General features: G+C 32.6%; 1 protein-coding gene across 1 annotated transcript; it reads right to left on the minus strand.

Moving 5' to 3' along the window:
• Positions 1-276: 276 nt before the first annotated feature.
• Positions 277-6,341, minus strand: LOC147390303 (cysteine-rich receptor-like protein kinase 25). The gene is made up of 7 exons (XM_086457508.1): positions 5,444-6,341; positions 4,767-4,895; positions 2,209-2,330; positions 1,588-1,798; positions 1,218-1,455; positions 925-1,075; positions 277-786 (listed from the first exon to the last, which is right to left on the minus strand). Exons 1-7 carry the CDS (start codon positions 6,234-6,236, stop codon positions 508-510), a joined length of 1,923 nt encoding a protein of 640 aa, XP_086313634.1. The 5' UTR covers positions 6,237-6,341; the 3' UTR covers positions 277-507.
• Between the last annotated feature and the right edge of the window lie 13,457 nt (positions 6,342-19,798).

A 19,798-nucleotide genomic window follows, 5' to 3' on the forward strand; every position in this document is an offset into this window, starting at 1 on the left:
ATGAGATCATAACTTTTATAAACCAGTGAGATTTTCACTTTAATTCTGAATAAATATCAGCGATCTAACTACCTTTTATCAACAAGATTGTCACTGGAAAAGCCTTGCGATCTTGATCGCTAGGCATGAGCTTTCAAAATTAAAATGAACAATGTACTGGAACAAGTATTTTGAAAAAAGTTGCCCATGTATTCTGAATTTTCTCTTACACATAATCATCTAAAAGGTATGTAGAACTACACATAGATAATAAAAATTTAAAGTAAATTATTTCAAGGGTCGAATATACAAGTTTCTGAAAAAAACTTGGTTGCACTGGCTGCTTCAGTTCAAACATTCTGCCAAAAATAAATAAGAACTCGAGGTTACTTAATTACCAACATAAAAGGATGTGAAAAATCCATTCTATCAGAGTCTAAATGCACAATTGAAGTTGTTTGTTAATTGTGAATATGTACTTGTGTATCATACCAATATTCCACTACGGACGGGGATATAGCTTGGTAACTAACACTTCATAGATGGTGTGGAGTTACTAATCATAGGCATGTCGGACACCATCCTACTATGAGCAAAAAATGCAGGTCGTGAAGGTAATGCAAGAGTGACAGAATAGCTACTAAGCATAAGAACCACAGATGCCAACGTTGGTCGGTCTGCAGCATTTTCTTGAACACACAATAGCCCAATGTGGATGCATCTAATCACTTGGCTTGTCGAAAAGGAATCCTTCAATGTTGGATCTATCAATTCTAAAGCTGATCCTTCTTTCCAAAGTCTCCATACCTGGAATAACTCAACATGTATTTAAGTTTAATTAAAGTTAAATCCAAGTTCATGAAGCCGAGAATTACTAAATTAGTATGGATCCTGAATTAATCAACAATATGAAAATGAAAACTGCAACCAAATAATCATACTCACATAGCTTGGAAGGTTTTCGGCTTGCTCAGATTGATAAAAACTATTGATTTTCTGCCCACTCACCATCTCTAGAAGCAATACACCAAAACTATAAACATCTGATTTTACTGAGAACTGCCCATCTATGACATACTCTGGTGGCATATACCCACTGCATCCAATAACCAAAAAATCAATTGAGATTAGAGACAATTTAATTTTAAGCTTTTTAAGAGTTTATAAAAGTAACGTCGATTGTTATCTCGATATCATGAAAATTTTGATTGATATTAGAGATGAAGTTTAGTACTTACCATGTTCCGAAGACTCTGCTGGAATTTCCTTGAGTCTGGTCCACCACAAAAAGCCTTGCCATACCGAAATCTGAAATCTTGGGGTTCATCGCCCCATCTAGCAAAATATTGCTGGCTTTAAGATCTCGATGAATAATCCTTTGTCGAGAATCTTCGTGAAGATATAGAAGCCCTCGAGCAATCCCTTCTATGATTTGATAACGCATTTCCCATTTCAAATATGCACGTTTTGTTGGATCTACAATTCAAATAAAGAATATTTTTAGGAAAAATAGAGGTATTTAGCAATAATGTTTCTCTCTCTCTCTCTCTCTCTCTCTCTCTCTATCACACACACAGTTCAAAAATATATGGGGAAGTGGAGGCAAACCAAATAGAATGTGATCCAGGCTTGTGTTGGGCATAAACTCGTAGATCAATAGCTTCTCTTCTTCTTTGATGCAAAAACCTAAGAGCCTAACAAGATTCCGGTGGTGAAGATTGGCCATCAAGAAAACCTCATTCTTAAATTGTTCTTCACCTTGCACAGAGTTTCTAGAGAGCCTCTTCACAGCTATTTCTTCTCCATTGGATAGCCTACCCTGAAAATATATTACAACAATATGAATGAAATACAACATAAAGAACTTGTGAATTCGCATAAAAATGCGTATGTCCTTCAAGAACTTCTAATATCTTAGACATTTGAGGTGCATGTATAATTATAGTTTGAGTTAATAATATGACTAGCCAGGTGGCATACTCAAATGACTCCATAACATGACAAATTAGGGTACCGTAGATCTGCTTGCCGCAGGATTCATGGTTACCTTGGCATACATTTTTTTATGGGAAGTGCAATCGTGTATCCCGAGGCATATAGATCTTCTGTGCCCGAACTTATCCACTTCAAGGAGTCATTTTAGTATGCCACCTTGTGAGTCATATTATCATAACTTTTATTGTTTTTTTTTTTTTTTTTTGCATGATAAATTTTTAAATAGTTAATTACCTTGTAAACAGTGCCAAATCCACCTTGACCAAGCTTATTAGCATCAGAGAAATTGTTTGTGGCAACTTCTATCATATCAAAGCCAAATTGCAAAGAGTCCACACTTGTAATTACCTCCACATCTTTTTGAAATGGGAATCAAATATTAGTAAAGACCTCACAAACAACAACAAATCTATGATTTTTTTTTTTTTTTTTTTTTTTTTTGGGGGGGGGGGGGGGGGGGGTCATTACTAAAAAAGGGATTAGGTAATCTTTTCTTTTAGATATTTTATACTTCAAGGATTTCTATTTTTTGGGGGATAGACACATTTTAGAAACTCCGATTTTATAAATGAAGATCTCTACAATTTGTAAAAATTGTTATGTATGTAAACACTTTTGTGAAGCTTACTTAATAATTTGATCAAACACCTATTGAGTACTTAACGAAACACCTCATATGCTACATCTTCCAAGACCTTATTTGATAATAGCAATGAAGGGTAATCCAACTAATAGTAACAAATGCAAAAAAGATAAACAACTACAAAACAAAAGAAAAAGTAAGAACACAATACCAACAACATGAGATTTTACATGGTTCACCTAAAGACTACGTCCACAGAGGTATGAGCATTGGAACTCGATTTCACTATAAAGAAAATGAGGCAAATCGATACAAGAACTCTCTTTGTCACTTAGATTCAATTTCTACTAGATCTCAATCTTCCCAAACCTCTCAACCTCTCATCTCTTAGGTTTTTTTCTTTCTCTACTCTCTTCTCTAGAAAAGATTTAGACTTGAAATTAAAATTCTTACAATAAAAGAACAAAATCTTTTTTAGAAACATCACATAAGTGGGTCACTTATATAAATTACAAACCCAACCTAAATTACCTTAGATCGACCCAACAATATACATACATAGACCGGGCCTAATTGATTTTTGAGCCATACTTCAACAAAAATCACATTAAAAAAAAAAGATTTTCTTCTTTTAGGGTTTGACATAGAAAAGGAGAGGGTTGCAACTTGGCCGGGCTAACTCGAACTCAACTTGGGTTCAACCCGATTGATGGGAGAGCCTAGGTTGGATTCTATGGAAAATGAGTTGAGCATGTATAAGGGTTTTAGGGCTTGGGTTGGGATTAAAACCTTAAGTGTTTTTCTATTACTGTTCTCCTTTGATTTCTAAGTGAAGAAGATTGGTTCTGATTCATTAACGTAGACACATTGAAAATCCTTGTGCGTTTCATGCATTTTTTGTTCTCTTTATTACTTCGTATTTTCAAAGGTTCTAGATTTTTTGTCTATAAAGTATTTTATTGAGGAAAGTAAATTATAGAATGTGGATGAGTAAATACAATGAAAAATGGATTTGTTTATTGAATTATAAAAATTAGAGGATAAAAAAAATTTAACGAGTTCAATAAAATTAATTGACTACCATTTTAAGGTTGAAAAAAATCAAAATAAAGAACTGGAAGGGGGTTGAGCAGAATTTTAAGAAGTTGAAGGTGTTAGTAGAAATTTGTGGAGGCCAGACTTGCGGTGTGAGTGCGCGGCTGTAGTTGTGAAGTGGTGGATACCATCACTAAAATTATTAGGTTTAGAAAAAAGGTCGGGATGGGGATATTAAGGTCATTCGTTATAGCATTTCCTAAGAGACTATGGTCAAGGACATATCATCCTTTTAAAAAACGGTTTTCAAAACCCTGTTCTCTAGAGAAAACAAAAGAGGATGAATGACAGAGAGAAGAAATTATATTTTAACTTGATGATTTTAAAGTTTTATCTGTAAAATATTTAATTGTTTGTGAATTGTTTGCATTGGTTAGTAATGGGCAGAAAGTCCTCAATTAAAATTGTATTCAAGCATATATCTGATCATGATTATTTGATTATTATTATTATTTATGTAATCATAATTATATGTGATATTTGTTGTGAAACCCTTTTTTTTTTTTCTTATGTTTTAATTAAAAGAAGGAAAAAAAAAGAACTTAGATTTGTAGTAGCTATCGACAAGCATAAGGCCAGTTTTGTGATTATATGATGTGGGTATAAATTGTATATATGTAATGTGGATGTATGATGTGTAATTGACGGATGTGATGTAATTGTGGATGATAGAATATATGAATTAATATTGTACATTATGTAGACTTATTTTATCAGGCAAATTTTTTCAAAAGTTCGATTTTTAGAGGAAGTGATGTCCAAAAATTTGGTGATGTCAAAAAAAGCTATTTGAGGAATTTTTCGTTATGATAGATTGATTTTAATTTTCTTCATGCCCTGCGTTCTAGATCGCAAGCCAGGATCATGGATACTGGAATTCAGGCGTGCAAACAAGCACATGTGGATGTTTGTTCAAGAAATTGTTTTTCACAATAACCTATTTAATTTATCCCAAGATACTGTTTGGTAGAAAATTATTCATACCCTTAGTGGCTAGTGGCTACCTTGATGATCAACTTATTTAGGTTTCTAGAGATTTTTGACACATAAATAGTCACATTCACTTAGATTAATGTTGTCATACTAGATTAGATCATGGAAAATAGTTACTTACCATCATCAACTTTTTCCTTTGCCCTTCTCTTTCGCGAACAATAGCATACAAGGATGGTGGAGAGAAATACTATCGCAATGATTGAAAGAGGAACTGTAACTGCAATAATTGGTAATGGATTTTCCTTTGCTGCGAAAATAACATTAATTTTCTCTGTAAGTAACTCACATTGGTGAGGATGAAATTTTGAAGCCAAGTTGTTGGCAAACTTCATACAACGGTGCTAGTTAATCCAAGAACTGCTGCAATGACCATATTAATTAAGAGATGAACATGACTTTCCTAATCGTAATAATGATTAACTTTGCGATCCGGGTTTTGTGCTAATCGAAGGGCTCATTTTAAACATTTGAAAATTTATAAAGAAATATATTTATTTTCCATTTGTAGAAAAATAAGTTAAATACAAGTATCCTTGTCTTGTACATTGAGTCACTCAAAATGCTATCAAGTTGAATTGACTCGCCTAGAATCTTAATGTGACTCACCGAGTTCTAAAATTAAAATTAAATCATCTTTCCAGAGGTAATTTTTAATTTCTATTTAGGTTCACATTAAAGTGATGCAAAGTGCAAAAATCAAATTAAAATAAATGAATGCATGGCATATATCCTCCAAACCAAAAAAAAAATAAAAAATGTTGGATCCATGAGTAGAAAGATTAGGCGTATACTTACAATTCGTTTGAGTCCTATTTGATAATGATGGTGGTGGTGGTGGTGGAGAAGCAAGTGGAGACGTGGGAGGTGGCTGTGATGCATAGAAAGGAGATACATCGTACCTCAAATAACAACTTGGTTGAAGAACCATCGCAAATGGTTTTCCACTGCAACAACCAGGAATGAGACCCACAGCAGCTCTTAAGCATCTGTTGCAATCAAATCCAGATAAATCTGGGGTGCATTGCACTAGCCCATATATTTTTTGAAAGTTCATAACGTTTATTTCGTTCGTTGCAAATTTAGCAGTGGAAGATCCATCAACAGCTTTTGTTACAAGCCCATCCATCAACCCGTTCAGTCTCGTATCAAATTGATCTGGGTTTGAGACATTATTCGTATTCCATAAATAGGCAGCCGGGCTACTCTGCATAGTAGAGAAGATGGATCGATTGGAGTACCTTAACAAACAATCATCATACCATAGAGTTGGCTCTGTCTGGGTTGGACAACGTTGGATGACATCTTCGCTTGCCTTCTCCACACAATTCTTGCAGGCTTCATTGGTAACGTCGTCTCTACAAAGGTAAAGGCCATATGCTTTGTTGGGAGGATTTTGGCCGATGGTGGCATTGTAAAATTTGGTAGTGGTGGCATTTGAAGATAAAGAAGAGAGTAGGAGGTTGACATTAACATGAAATAGGCTATTGCTAGTATTAACACCTTCACAGAAGTGGTATAATTGAGCAAGGATAAGCTCACAATTCATGAAGATTACACAAATAAAGAAGAGAAATTGAAAGAAAGCCATTACTTGTTTTTGGTCGGTTTGGACTCGCCAGGGATTAATGTTTTAGTTATATTTGGATTGATGAAGATGAATAATGGGCTTGCGATTCTATTTATAAGACTTGGAAGTAGTCAACATTTTGAATAATCAAAGTCATTATAACATCTGTGTCTATGTGGAATAATCAAAGTCATAGTTTCTTAGTGGTTTGGTCATATATATTTTTATTTTTAAATTAATTGTGTGACTTAAACATACCCTTTTGTTGAATATTTGAGTTGCACTTCTATGTTTCCAGATTGATTGCATATCCCTTAGCCTTGGTCTTCTCTGAGAGCCTAATTAATAAAATTAATCTAAACATCTTTTTTTCAAGAGGTTGAAGACGTCTAGCTTAAAAATAATTTACCATTTCGACAAGAAAAATCTGGGGTTTTTTACCAAAAGATGAAAATGCAATGGCATTTAGGTCATTTTTATTAGTCTCAAAGAAGATCGAGAGGGATATGCTATGTGACGCCCCGCCAAATGCTAACACAAATCCCCATGTCAGATCTCAAGGTATTAGGTGGCACCTCGAAATTTCGTCATGGTCTCCTCTGTTTATGCTAGCATTCCAAAGCGTTCAACCTGCACCTGATAAACGACATACAATCCTGTATATTTATATTCAAAATATAATACTAGCGGAAGCTCATATACGTCTAATATCGCACGATAAATCAGAGTGCGGAAGAAGAAAATTTATATACAGGATTATAAAGAGATTCCTCACTCTAACAAAATTCCTAACGCTCAAAATATGATCCACAAAACTATCTGGAGGAACTGACACTACTAGGGGTAATAACCCCAATACTCACCAGGTAATGGACTCTGGTCGTCTATCTGACCCACCAGATGGTCCTCACTTGCTGGTTCTATGCCCGTCTCGCCAACTGTAGGCTCTGAAGCTAAAAAAAATAGGAAGGAATGGGTGAGTAACAATGGTTACCCAGTAAGGAAACAAATAATTTCTGTCAATAACCTCTCCTAACATGAACGAATAAGCATACTAAATCATTTTAACAATATAAAATTTTACAGAATAAACTACGATTAACTGGTACATATAGTCAGGGATGAGCAACTAAACATTTTAAAACTCACATTATATCGATCATCATTACTCACTATAACATTCTCTTTTTATACAAATCTAATTGATCAAATTGAAACATTAAACATGGATTTCATTTTATATATCAAAATAAGCAACAGATACATAATACACAATGGTGGAGTATTGGAATTAGAGTGTTGGGATTCACGACTGGATCGTTCCCAGTCGGGACATGATGTTACAATTTCTCTCTGGTTTTTAGTTATTGATTTTGTGGCCGGTCGCTGCACTTACCACGTTTGGTTGACCATTTATCCGGCTTAGGCTGGCCGTTTGACGTGACCGTAAGCAATGGGTATCTTTTCGATGTGTCAGAACGTTCGACTACTATAGATTGTTAGTGATCACTGACTAATCATCTTCGTCTATACCTATCAGGCGTGCATGTGATTCCCAAATATACAAACCATTCGTATACGACCACCTTTACATTACAAGTTCACTGGTAAAGATAGAGAGGAATATCCTGGATTCCAGTTGTAACTCCACTCTCATACGCGTCCAATACCACGTATGAGTTTGGTGGTCCCTACCGTACATCCCAGGATAGTACATCACTCCGGATGATATGATGCACTATCCCTTCAGGCATTCACAAACTCTTTAACAGCTCACAAAATAGCTACATATATATATTATTTTCATTTGAAAACAAAAGAGAAATTAACAATACAAGGTTGGGAATGGATATCCAGTTTCCTACCATGCAAGTGTGGCCACCCGGCCTAAAATAAATAACATAACGGAAATGTAAACAGCACCTCGTGCTAACAGAAAGGAAATAAACATGCAACCAATAATATTATCCATGGATATCTGTTCACCAACCTACACACAACACAACAACGTAAAATGCAGACATCACCCCTCGGGTGTTACTCTGACATTTTACCGTTTCATACCCTTTTCCCTCTTTTCGATTTTTACAATTTTCAATCTCTTCAATAAAACATCCATTTTCTGATATTCATCAACTCAATATGAGTTCATTGAATATTAAATCACATTTTCCAACTAAAGAATTTATTTTTATCAATAGTATTGAAAAAGAAAATAAATTTTTATATCAAAGGGTTCGAGCAGTACACAAGACCCAATTGATGGAAATAACCCGTTAAAATATCCTACCCACGTATGATTTGTAAAAAAATACAATTAAACATATCAAACATGCATTTTCTGGCGTGAATTTTGAAATAATGAAAGAATTCTATATTTTGGAAATACATAAAAATTTTCAGATAAAATCCTAAATGTAATTTTCACAATCTATGATTACTAATAGAAATTGAGAATTCCTTACAATCTTTAGGCGAAATGATCGAAGCATGTGTGCGGAAATCGAGGCGATCGACACGGAAATCAAGACGGACCAAACTTCGAAGCGGCTGATTTTCAAAACCGGCCTAGTGGTTTCGAAGATCTCGATGTGCTCGTCTCTTCTCCCTTCTACGGCGAAAGACAGTTTGACCCCGAAATCGATGAAAACTGAGGTCGAAGTTACGAAATCTCTATATAAAAATATGGCTGATTTTTGACTATACGGGGTGAAAAAGACGAGAAAATGGAAGGAATTTGGGTGGGTTATGTAGAGAATGAGACTGCGGACATTTCTCTCTTCTCCGTCGGAAGACGGTTTGACCTAGAAACGGACGAAATCCAAGGTCAAAGTTTCGAAATTTTCATATCCAAATACGGCTGATTTTTGACGATATCGGGTGAAATAGAATGTGAAACGAAGAAAGGTTGGGTGAATTTTGTAGATGTCGAGGCTACGGATCTTTTTCTCTTCTGCGGCGATCGTCGAAAGTGGACCGTTTATGAGAGATCTGAGGTGGAAGATCAAAAGAAAAACGAAATTTTCGTTTATATATGTCGCGCTGTTTGGGTGGGTTGGAGGAGACGACGTTTTAAAAAAAAATTAAAATTTTTTATTTATATAAAATTTGGGACGAATTCGGTATTTTATCAATTGTTTTAATTGATGATAACTTGATCATCCGGACTCCAAAACTGACAAATAAATATTTTATTTCGCCTAATTTTTCGTTCTGGATCTAATGGTGCAGTCAATTTCTACAAATTATGTCTCCATCAAAAAGTTACATTTTGGCCTGAGGTGACCCCTAAACTTGATGTCGTTTTCGTTTTTGACGATAATTTGACTTCCTGATCTCCAAAAATGACAAATAAATAGTCCATGTTGAATAATTTTTCGTTATGAACTCAATGGTATGATCGAATTTTAAAAATTATTCCTCTAACAAAAAGTCATTGTTTTAGCCTGGTCCGACCCGGTAATTGAGGATTTTGCAACTTTTATATTCGGACTCGCATTTGAGCATGCTTATAGGCTAAACTATATTTTTCGATCATTTTGAAACTAATGGTGAGGTCAGATTCCATTAAAAATGATCAGAAACATCTTAAAATTTTACCCATAAATCCCACTTTCAAGATTTTCTTAAAATTCCACTATTTATTTTTTCCTCGAGATACGAATTAAAAATTTGGGGTGTTACATGCTATTAATTGGGCTCAGACCCATAGCTCAGTTGATTTGACACATTGCAAAACAACTTTGACGTCATGGGTTCAAGTCCAACTTATCCATTAAAAAAATATATTTTTACTGATAAAAATAAAAAAGGGATATGTCATCAATGTTGAAGTATGGCTCAAAATCAATTAGACCCCGTTTAAATATGTGTGTTTTTTAGTCGGTCCAAGGTAATTTGGGTTGGAATTGTAACTTATGTAAGTGACCCACTTATGTGGTGCTTTTAAAATGATTTTTTTTTTCTATTTTAAATTTAATTCTAAATCTAAGTCTTTCTAAAAAATAGAGTAGATAAAAAAGAAATCCAAGAGAGAAGAGATTGAGATGTTTGGGAAGATTGAGATCTTGAAGAAGATGAAGGTAAGTGATAGAGGTGACTCTTTGTATCGCTTTGCTCCATTTTTTTTCATAGTGAAATCGAGCTCTAACACTCATACCTACACAGATCAAGCTAAAAAAATATTATTTTTATATATTTTTCTTATATATCTGAATTTTCCATGATATCTAGAAGACTTTTGTGTTGGATTTGCCAATGTGGCAATCCATGTGGCCTAATAACTGTTGTGTAATTTGAAATATTATTAAGTTAATAGGGAAAACGATTTTCTTTTTTAAATCAGCCCCTATTTCTAGGTTTTTTTTTTTTTTTTTTAATATAGAAATCTTAAAAGTATTTACAATGGTGGAATCCCTAAATCATTAATTTCTTAAAAGATTAAAAAAAATCTTCTTAAATTAAAAGTCAAAAATCATTTTCATTAGCATAAAGTAAAGTACATTAATTTATTTTAGGAGTTTTACCTAAAGTAATGTATTCAATATTTTTCAAGGACAGTAAACAGAAAATTAAACATTAACTTTTCTAATGTTCAGTGGATTTTTGTTTATTATTTTATAATCAAATTATCATTTTTTTATTAATTTATTATATTTTAATTTTTTGAATTCTCTTTTATTTATTGTTTTTTCTGATTATATATATGAAAATTATTTAATAAATAGAAAACAGCCTGACCAATTTGGACCCCAGTTCGACCAATTAAGAAAATTTTCGATTGGATCATCGGCTTGATTTTCACAACATTGTGTTGGAGTGCCTTCTAAAATTATTTAGAATGAACAGGGTATTTTAGAGAAATAATTATGACAGTGTTGTATTAGCTCAAGATGTAACCAACATAAAATCAAGAAAAACGTGACGGATGAAATCTAACTTCTAAAAAATTAAAATCTATCAGTAGTACATTGTCAATCAACTTAACTTTTGCCGAGAAACAAAACCAACGTTCAACCATTAATTACTGACCACTAACCTCGCTTTCATAACAAAATAAAAATGTCTACTTTGATACGAGCTATTTGCATGAAAGAAATTCAAGATTAGTTGCACAAAAATTTCATTAAATTAAAGGAAAATAAACTCTATGTCTTATGCTGATGATGATATATACTTGGACCATCTCTCTTTTGACTTATAAACAAAATAAGTAATATAATAATAATAATAATAATTTAACTAGTGACATATATAAGATATATTATTAGAGTATTACATAGGATGAATCATTCCAAATTTAAAATGTAATCTATCTTAATCACTATCATGGTCTAAATTAATTGTTTAGGCATTCAAATCTAATCCTTGATGATACGATATATCACAATACACCTTATTACATTACATCCTATACAATACTATAATATACATAAAGTCTACGTATGAAAATGACACAAAGAAAGAAGAGAAATTGAAGGAAAACCATTGCTTGATTTTGGTCAGTTTGGATTGGCATGAGATTAATGTTTTAGTAATATTTGGATTGATGAAGATGAATTATAGGCTTGTGATTCTATTAATAAGACTTGGAAGTAGTCAACATTTTTAATAAACAAAGTCATAATATCTGTGTCCATGTAGAATATTAAAGATTCATTAGAAAGATAGAAAGATAAGAGAGATTGGCGTGAGTGACAAGTTATTTGGTCCTTAGCGTGTGAGTCATGTTGGTGACCAATCAAGAGTTTGAGGCAACGCTGCACGTGACTAACCCGCCAGCCATGCGACCCGCTAACACTACAAGGTATTTTTTTGGACGACCTTAACATTGGCAGTTAACTTTATTTGTAACTTATACTATAAAATTTGATAATTTTTTACAATTTATTATAAATCATTGAATTGATTATGTTTGGATGTCGAAGCCATCAAAATTTCAAAGGAACCTATAGCTTTTCAAATTATAAAGAAGTTTATAAAAATCAAAATTGTGCTTACATAAATTTGAGTCATTGACTAGGGTAGGCCAATTATGATTTGAGCTTTCACAATTAAAATCCATGATCAATACAAAGTTAAGTGATCCGCATTAAGTATTGGGCCCATATACCCAAATACAAATGGGATAGCTCATGGTTAAGTCCAAAACCCATTAAAATGGGTTTGATCAATAATCAAATACCAGTTAAATTGATTATGTAAAATCTAGTTAATTTCGAGTCATATTTGAAAATATCTTCTTAACTTAAATTTAAAACTACCAAGGTCTCACTCATTTGAAAGGGAAGATGGATCATTTTCTCTTAGAAGACAGAAGTTCTTAAGTCCCTCTCTCGAGACGAAGCAAAACTCTTCGAGATTTTGATTTTGATTCAAGAGAAGATCAAGCTCAAAAGCTCTTCTTCAGAAGTTAAAAAATTATTTTTAATTAATAAAGCGTGAAGTCCAAAGAGAAGAAAATCTACATAAATTTTTACAGAAGATAGAGCTCAAAAACCTTTTTTTAGAAACTAAGGCCCTATTCTTTTGAGTTTCAAAAGTAATTTTTTTTTTTTTTTTGCTTTTAAGCCAAAAAAATCAAATAAATGATGTTCATTTGGACTTTTTTGACTCCCACGAATTTCAATTGAACCTCAAAAGTAGCTCCTAAAAAAAGTCGTCTAAGAAGGACTTCTTCAAATGACTTTTGTGGGAAGCCAAAAACGTAAAACGGCTCAAGTGTAATTACCAATATACCCCTCATCTTTAATTAAATTTCCAACCAATCTTAACTTAAACAATGAAATGAGATTACTATTTAATTAAATTTCCAACCAATATACCCCTCATATTTATGTAGATGTTGGATTGTGTATTATACATGTATTTTCTTTATCATGTGTTCATTTTTAAGAGGAGACGCTACCGAAATTTTGATAGAATTATAAAATTATAAAATTTATTTAAATTGAAAATAATTATTTTTATAAATTTTTAATATATTATATATATATATATATATATATATATATTGTAATTATATATTTATTAAGGTATTCTACTCATTTTTATGCATTCTGGGTGCATTATCAACATTAAAAGTATTTTGATCATTTTACTAGAATTCAGCAATAAAAAGTTGTCAACCGAACATCAATTTCTAGCTTATGTGTTTTTGTAACGAACAAGCTTATGTTGGATGTGACTTTTCAAGCTCTGGGCTTTTGCTTCTTTTAGAAGTTAACTTCTAGAGTTAGAACTTGTTTTTGTAAATAATAAATTTTAAGAAATCCTTCTCAGTTGATAAAGCGTGAAGTCTGGAGAGAAGAAAATCTACAGAAGTCTCTATAAAAAATAAAAGGCAAATAAAGCTACCGTCAAAGCAATCTTCTCAGTTGATCATGCGCGAAGCCCAAAGAGTATAAAGCTATACATATCATCTTTATTTTTGTATTTGATCATTAATCAGAGGAAAACACTGAGATTTGTACTCTTATTTTTATTAAAATCAATAAAATCTTTTTCGATTTTATTTTTCAAATCTCAAAGTAGATCTGTGAAATTTATTGTCAACAGATGTCAATTTTCCTTTTTGTATTCTTTATATATGCTAGAGTATTGCATAGGATGTCATGTAATAACGTGTATCGTGCTACACCATGTTATTTAGGATTAGATTTGAATAACTAAAAGATTGATTTAGATTATGATGATGATTAGGATAGATTACATTTTAGATTTGGAATGATTCATCCTATGTAATACTCTAACAATATATCATTTATGTAGTATGTATCACTAATTAAATTATTATTACCTATTTTGTTTATTGGTGGTACAAGTATCACCAGCACAGGACAATGAGTTTATTTTCCTTTAATTTAATGAAATTTTTGTGCATCTAATCTTGAATTACTTTCATGTAAATAGCTCTCGTCAAACTAGACATTTTTATTTTGCTATGAAAGCGAGGTTTGTGGTCAATAACTAATGGTTGAAGGCTGGTTTTGTTCCTCAACGAAAATTAACATTGTTGATTGACAACGAGCTAATGATAGATTTTAATTTTTTAAGAAATTAGATTTCATCCTTCACTTTTTTTCTTGATTTTATGTTGGTTACATCATGAGCTAGTACAACCTTGTCATAATTATTTCTCTAAAGTACTCTGTTCCTTCTAAATAATTTTTAGAAGGCAGTCCAACAACCCATTAGTAAGAAGTTTTGAAATAATTATGTGGTTTCAATTATTGTAGAGTTTACCTATTTGGTGATCCTTCTGAGGAAAAAAAAATTATGCCATTTCAACGAAGCACCCATATGATCTTGGAGTTGCTTCATTTTTCAAAGCCTCAATTTTGGAAAATACTTCATAAGATAAGTGATCAAATTTGAGGTATTTTCGATTCCCTCTAACCACAAATTAAGATCTGAGAAGTTTGCTGATTTTTTTTTTTTTTTTTTTTAAAGTTTCAATTCCCTCTTCAATTCTCTCTCATTTTTCTAATCGAGCCCTGATCAATCTCCTAAAATCACCTCAAAAACCCCAAAGCTAATTCCCCTTTTTTGAGAAGTTGAGTGCGAATGTTATTTTTATAAAAAAGTCAAACAATTTTTGAAGTTCAAGATATATATATGGGTCCTGTTCAGCACCCTAAGCTTTACCCTACATGGGTTAAAAGTTTTGGAATAGGCTGAGTTTTGGTGAGGATGATCTCTATGGTGAGGAGATTATCCCCACAAAAAATCAGCCCATTCCAAAACTTCTAACCCCATAAAAAATGGTTTACAAAAAATGGACGGTCCACGACTTTTCAACTTGTAAACATAGGGCTAAAAATTTCGGAATGGGCTGATTTTTGGTGAGGATGATCTCTATGATTAGAGATCATCCTCACCAAAAATCAGCCCATTCCAAAACTTCTAACCTATGTAGGACAAAACATGTTTGTTAAAGTGTAGGGTAAAGCTTAGGGTGCTGAACATTTCCCTATCTATATATAATATAATGAGAATAAAAGGCCACAATTACCTAGCAATGCACATGTTTATATATATATAGGGAAATGTTCAGGACCCTAAGTTTTACCACACACTTTAACAAACGTTTTTTGTCCTACATGGGTTAGAAGTTTTGGAATGGGCTGATTTTTGGTGAGGATGATCTCTATGATTATAAGATCATCCTCCCCAAAAATCAGTGCATACCGAAATGTTTAGCCCCATGTTTACACGTTGAAAAATTGTGGACCGTCCATTTTTTGTAAACCATTTTTGATGGGGTTAGAAGTTTTGGAATGAGCTGATTTTTGGTGAGGATGATCTCCTCACCATAGAGATCATCCTCACCAAAAATCAGCCCATTCCAAAACTTCTAACCCATGTAAGACAAAACACATTTGTTAAAGTGTGTGGTAAAGCTTAGGGTGCTGAACGGGACCCATATATATATATATATATATTTAATATAATGAGAATAAAAGGCCACAATTACCTAGCATTGCACATGTTTTCATATAACCTGATTACATTTGGCTAGTTAACTCAAACTTACTTGGTGCCATAGATGTCAGTGAAAAGCCATTGTTAATAATTCCGATATAATCCAATATGATTTATCGTGGGTATATCTCGGTATCTGACATCTCATTCACAGACGATGGTGGTGTTAAGTCACTTGTAAGCGTGTTTGAATTCATTCTACCATGCAGGCAAAATGCTGGTCGTGAAGGTACAGCAAGAGTGCCAGAATAATAGCTACCAAGCATAAGAACAACAGTTGCCATGGTTGGTCTGTCAGACACATCTTCTTGAACACATAACAGCCCAATGTGGATGCATCTCATCACTTCACTTGTAGAGAAACTAGACCTCAATGTTGGATCTATCAACTCTAAAGCTGTTCCCTCCTTCCAATGTCTCCATGCCCGTAACAATAATTCAACGTGTATTCATAATTTCAAATCTAAAGTGTTTGCCAATATACAAACCAAAGTCAGTTAAGCTGGATCAATTTCAGTGGATGTGGTAGTCTCAACTTGGGACATTTAAACATACCACTCCAAGTTTTGGTAAATATTTAAGATACCTCCGCTGTGTTTTCAAACTAATTGATGGCATATCCCTTTTGTTTTTGGTGGTTAAAAATATATTGTTTTTAATGGGTAAACTGGACTTGAACCCATGACTTCAAAGTTGTTTTGCAATGTGTCAAACCAACTGACTTATGGGTCTAAGCGCAATTAATGGCATATCCCTTGATCTCGGTCTTCTCTAAGTTACTAACAAAAATGACCTAAATGTCCTCGCATCTCCATCTTCTAGTAAAAATACCCAGATTTTTCTTGCTAAAATGGTAAATTATTTTTAAGCTAAGATGTTTTCAACCTCTTGTACAAAACCCTCAATTTTTAAGCTACAACCTCTTTTTTAGTCAGGCTCTCAAAGAAGACCAAGGCTAATGGATATGCAATCAATCAGGAAACATGGCATGGCAACTCAAATATTCAATAAAAGGGTATGTTAATATCACACAATTGATTTTAAAATAAAAAAATATATGACCAAATCACTCACATAGCTTAATTAGAAGGTTTTTAAAATGCTCTAATTCACAGAAACTATTGTTTTTCTGACCACTTGAAGTCTTCAGAAGCTAAACACCGAAACTATAGACATCTGACTTCACTGAGAATCACCCATGCATTGTGTACTCTAGGACATGTATCCATTGCATGCCATTACCAATAATAAATTTACTTGATATGAAACATGATATCGTGCTTTATTATTTTATTTTTTTTAATAAACATATTTCTGCCTGTTTGTATTTTTTTTATTATTATTTTTTTTTCTAAATATCCTGAATACCTCAACATGGATATGCCTTTCTAAAAACATTTTCATCCTCCATAGATTGAAAGCAAAGGATAATACTCTGAAATTTTATGAAATGTTGAACTACGTAACATTGAGGTGTACTACTTACTATATTCCGACAATTCTGTCGGTAATCCCTTGAGTTTGGTCCACTACAAAAAGCCTTGCCATGCCGAAATCTGAAATTTTGGGGTTCATCTCTGCATCTAACAAAATATTACTGACTTTGAGATCCCGATGAATAATCCTATGCCGAGAATCTTCATGAAGATAGAGAAGCCCTCGAGTGATCCCTACTATGATTTTGTAACGCATTACCCAATTCAAAGATACACGCTTTTTTGGATCTACATTTTTCCCACATAAAATTTCAAGTTAGGCCAAAAATAATATAGCAAGTATTTATCAAACCATTCATTGCGCAAGAGTCAAGACCATAAAACAATAATGTTACATAAGGAATCTCTCAATTGATGGAGCATTGGATCCAAACCAAATATAAATTGATCGGGGCTTTTGTTGGGCACAAACTCATAGATCAAGAGCTTTTCTTCTCCTTCAATGCAGAAACCTAGTAATGAAAAACTAAGCCAAATGAGTAATTGTTTTTTTTTTTTTTAAATGAAACTCAAATTTTATTCAATGGCAACGTGAACACTTAGGCAGTACAAGTGCAATATTTAAAATAACATTACAATGATTCAGTTGTAAATCAAATAAAAAGAAATCCCATGAAATCTGGTTCTGGTTTGAGTTGTTTGACAATCTGTTGTGCACTCCATTTGTTGAGTTGACAGCTTGATAAAAAGGGAAGTTGATAACAGAGAATCCCTCTTTATTTGGAATTTGCTGAACTACCATGCAGATTTAATTCAAATTTGAACTTTTAGGATTTATAGGCTTGATTAGATTGTCATCTTGATCTGAACATGTTGCCGTTAGAGCTCTAAGATCACACAACTCCTCTCCACTAATTGAGGCTAGATTGTGAGAGTCTTCACCCTTTTTTCTTCAAGAATCTCGTGTATCCTTATTTCTCTATTGACTCGCACAATTGTTGGTAGTGCCAAGTTGTGACAGGTTGCTAATACCTAAGAGCTTAATAAGATTCCTATGCTGAAGCTTAGCCACTAATAGAACCTCATTCTTAAATTGTTCTTCCCCGTGTCTTGAATTTCTAGAGAGCCTCTTAACTGCTATCTCTTGTCCATCGGATAGCCTACCCTGAGATCATATAAAATTATTTGTTTTTCTAGCATGTTAATCTTTTAATAATTACCTTGTAAACAACACCAAATCCTCTTTTACCAAGCTTATTAGCATTATTGAAATTGTCAATTGCAACTTTTAAAGTATCAAAGTGGAATCGCAATGATTCCAAACTTGTAATCTCCTCCCCATTTTTTTAGCCTCAATCTCTAGAGAAATGGTCCCTCTTGCTCCTCTTCTTTTTTTAAATTTCTTTGTAATTTTTTGATTTTTTCTTTGAGATAAATAATTCTCGTAGAAGTGAGATCTCAAGAGTGTTTTTCTTTCATATTTGTTCCTTAAATTTTCTTGTAACTCCATTGAAGGATCATAAAAAAAATAATCAAATTGCAACATAGACTCTTCTCATTCTCTTTTCTATCATATTTCTTTTATTTTACTATTATTGTAATTTGTTTCTCACGATAATTGGTTAGACTCTTATTAAAAATATCAATGACGCCGGAGTGAGTTCATCTTGATATTATTATTTTAATTCCATCATTTTTGTTTTAAATATGTTCTTGTGAAATATCTTAAAATGAGATCATTTACTTTGTATCTCCAATTATAACTTTGAGGATTATTACTTAGATGGGTTCAAGCTTAATTATGCTTTGTGATGAATTTGAAATATAAGTTGGATAATCTCCTTTAAGTTTATGATTCATAATTACTATTTTTCTAGTTACATTTAAATGATTAATCGATTTATTTTTCAATTCACAAATAATAATTTGTTATGTGGATTGAGTTAAAAATGAGAATTATTCAACAATAAGATGACTTGCAAAGATTAATTTGATATCTCTAAGTCCCTTTTATATTGTTTTCCATCTCTATTTTTGCTTTTATTTCAATTTTATTTCATTTTTTAATTGTAATTTTCTAATCTATTTTGTAAAATTCTGTTTTTGTTTCAATTCAAATGAATATTTGAATCACGATTGTCTCTGTGGAATGAATCTTATTTATCAAAGTTTTATTCTAATATTCGTTCAATCTACATAGCATTGATCAATTTTCTTTTGAGAGATGTACCGAACGGACTTACTTTATCTAATTTTTGACTGAACAAACCTTACTTTATTAAAAACTCCCTCCATCGGGGTCTTTTAAGTAATTTTACCTTTTTAAAGTAAGGGTATTTTTATATTAAAGTAGTAATAGACTAATAATAATTTAAGGATATAGAGGACTAATGGGATTGTAAGGATATAAGACTAATGGGACTGTAAATTTTTTAATTATTGGCAAAAATGATCTTTAATAGTATTAAATTTAAAAGTAATGCTGCGGTGACACAGCGTGGACATTATAATTCTCACAGTTCTGACGTGGATACTAAACCACGTCATCCATTTATTGAATCAGCTGCCACGTCATTAATTGAAACATTAAAAAAAGAAACTAACAACGTCTTCTCCTTTTCCTTCCTGTTAAGTCTTGTCATCTTCCTCTTGCAATGGTTCTCT

The sequence above is a fragment of the Akebia trifoliata genome, chromosome 11 (assembly GCF_017979445.1).
Source record: "Akebia trifoliata isolate Shusen 1 chromosome 11, ASM1797944v1, whole genome shotgun sequence".
In the NCBI taxonomy this organism is placed as follows: domain Eukaryota; kingdom Viridiplantae; phylum Streptophyta; class Magnoliopsida; order Ranunculales; family Lardizabalaceae; genus Akebia; species Akebia trifoliata.

Bases quoted from the DNA above. Each gene is read 5' to 3' on its own strand.
- LOC147390303 (XM_086457508.1), bottom strand. From the start codon at position 6,236: ATGGCTTTCTTTCAATTTCTCTTCTTTATTTGTGTAATCTTCATGAAT. The intron at 1,799-2,208 runs GTAATTAACTAT...ATATATTTTCAG, and splicing joins GATTTGGCACTGTTTACAAG to GGTAGGCTATCCAATGGAGA. The intron at 1,076-1,217 runs GTAAGTACTAAA...TATTGGATGCAG, and splicing joins AGCAGAGTCTTCGGAACATG to TGGGTATATGCCACCAGAGT.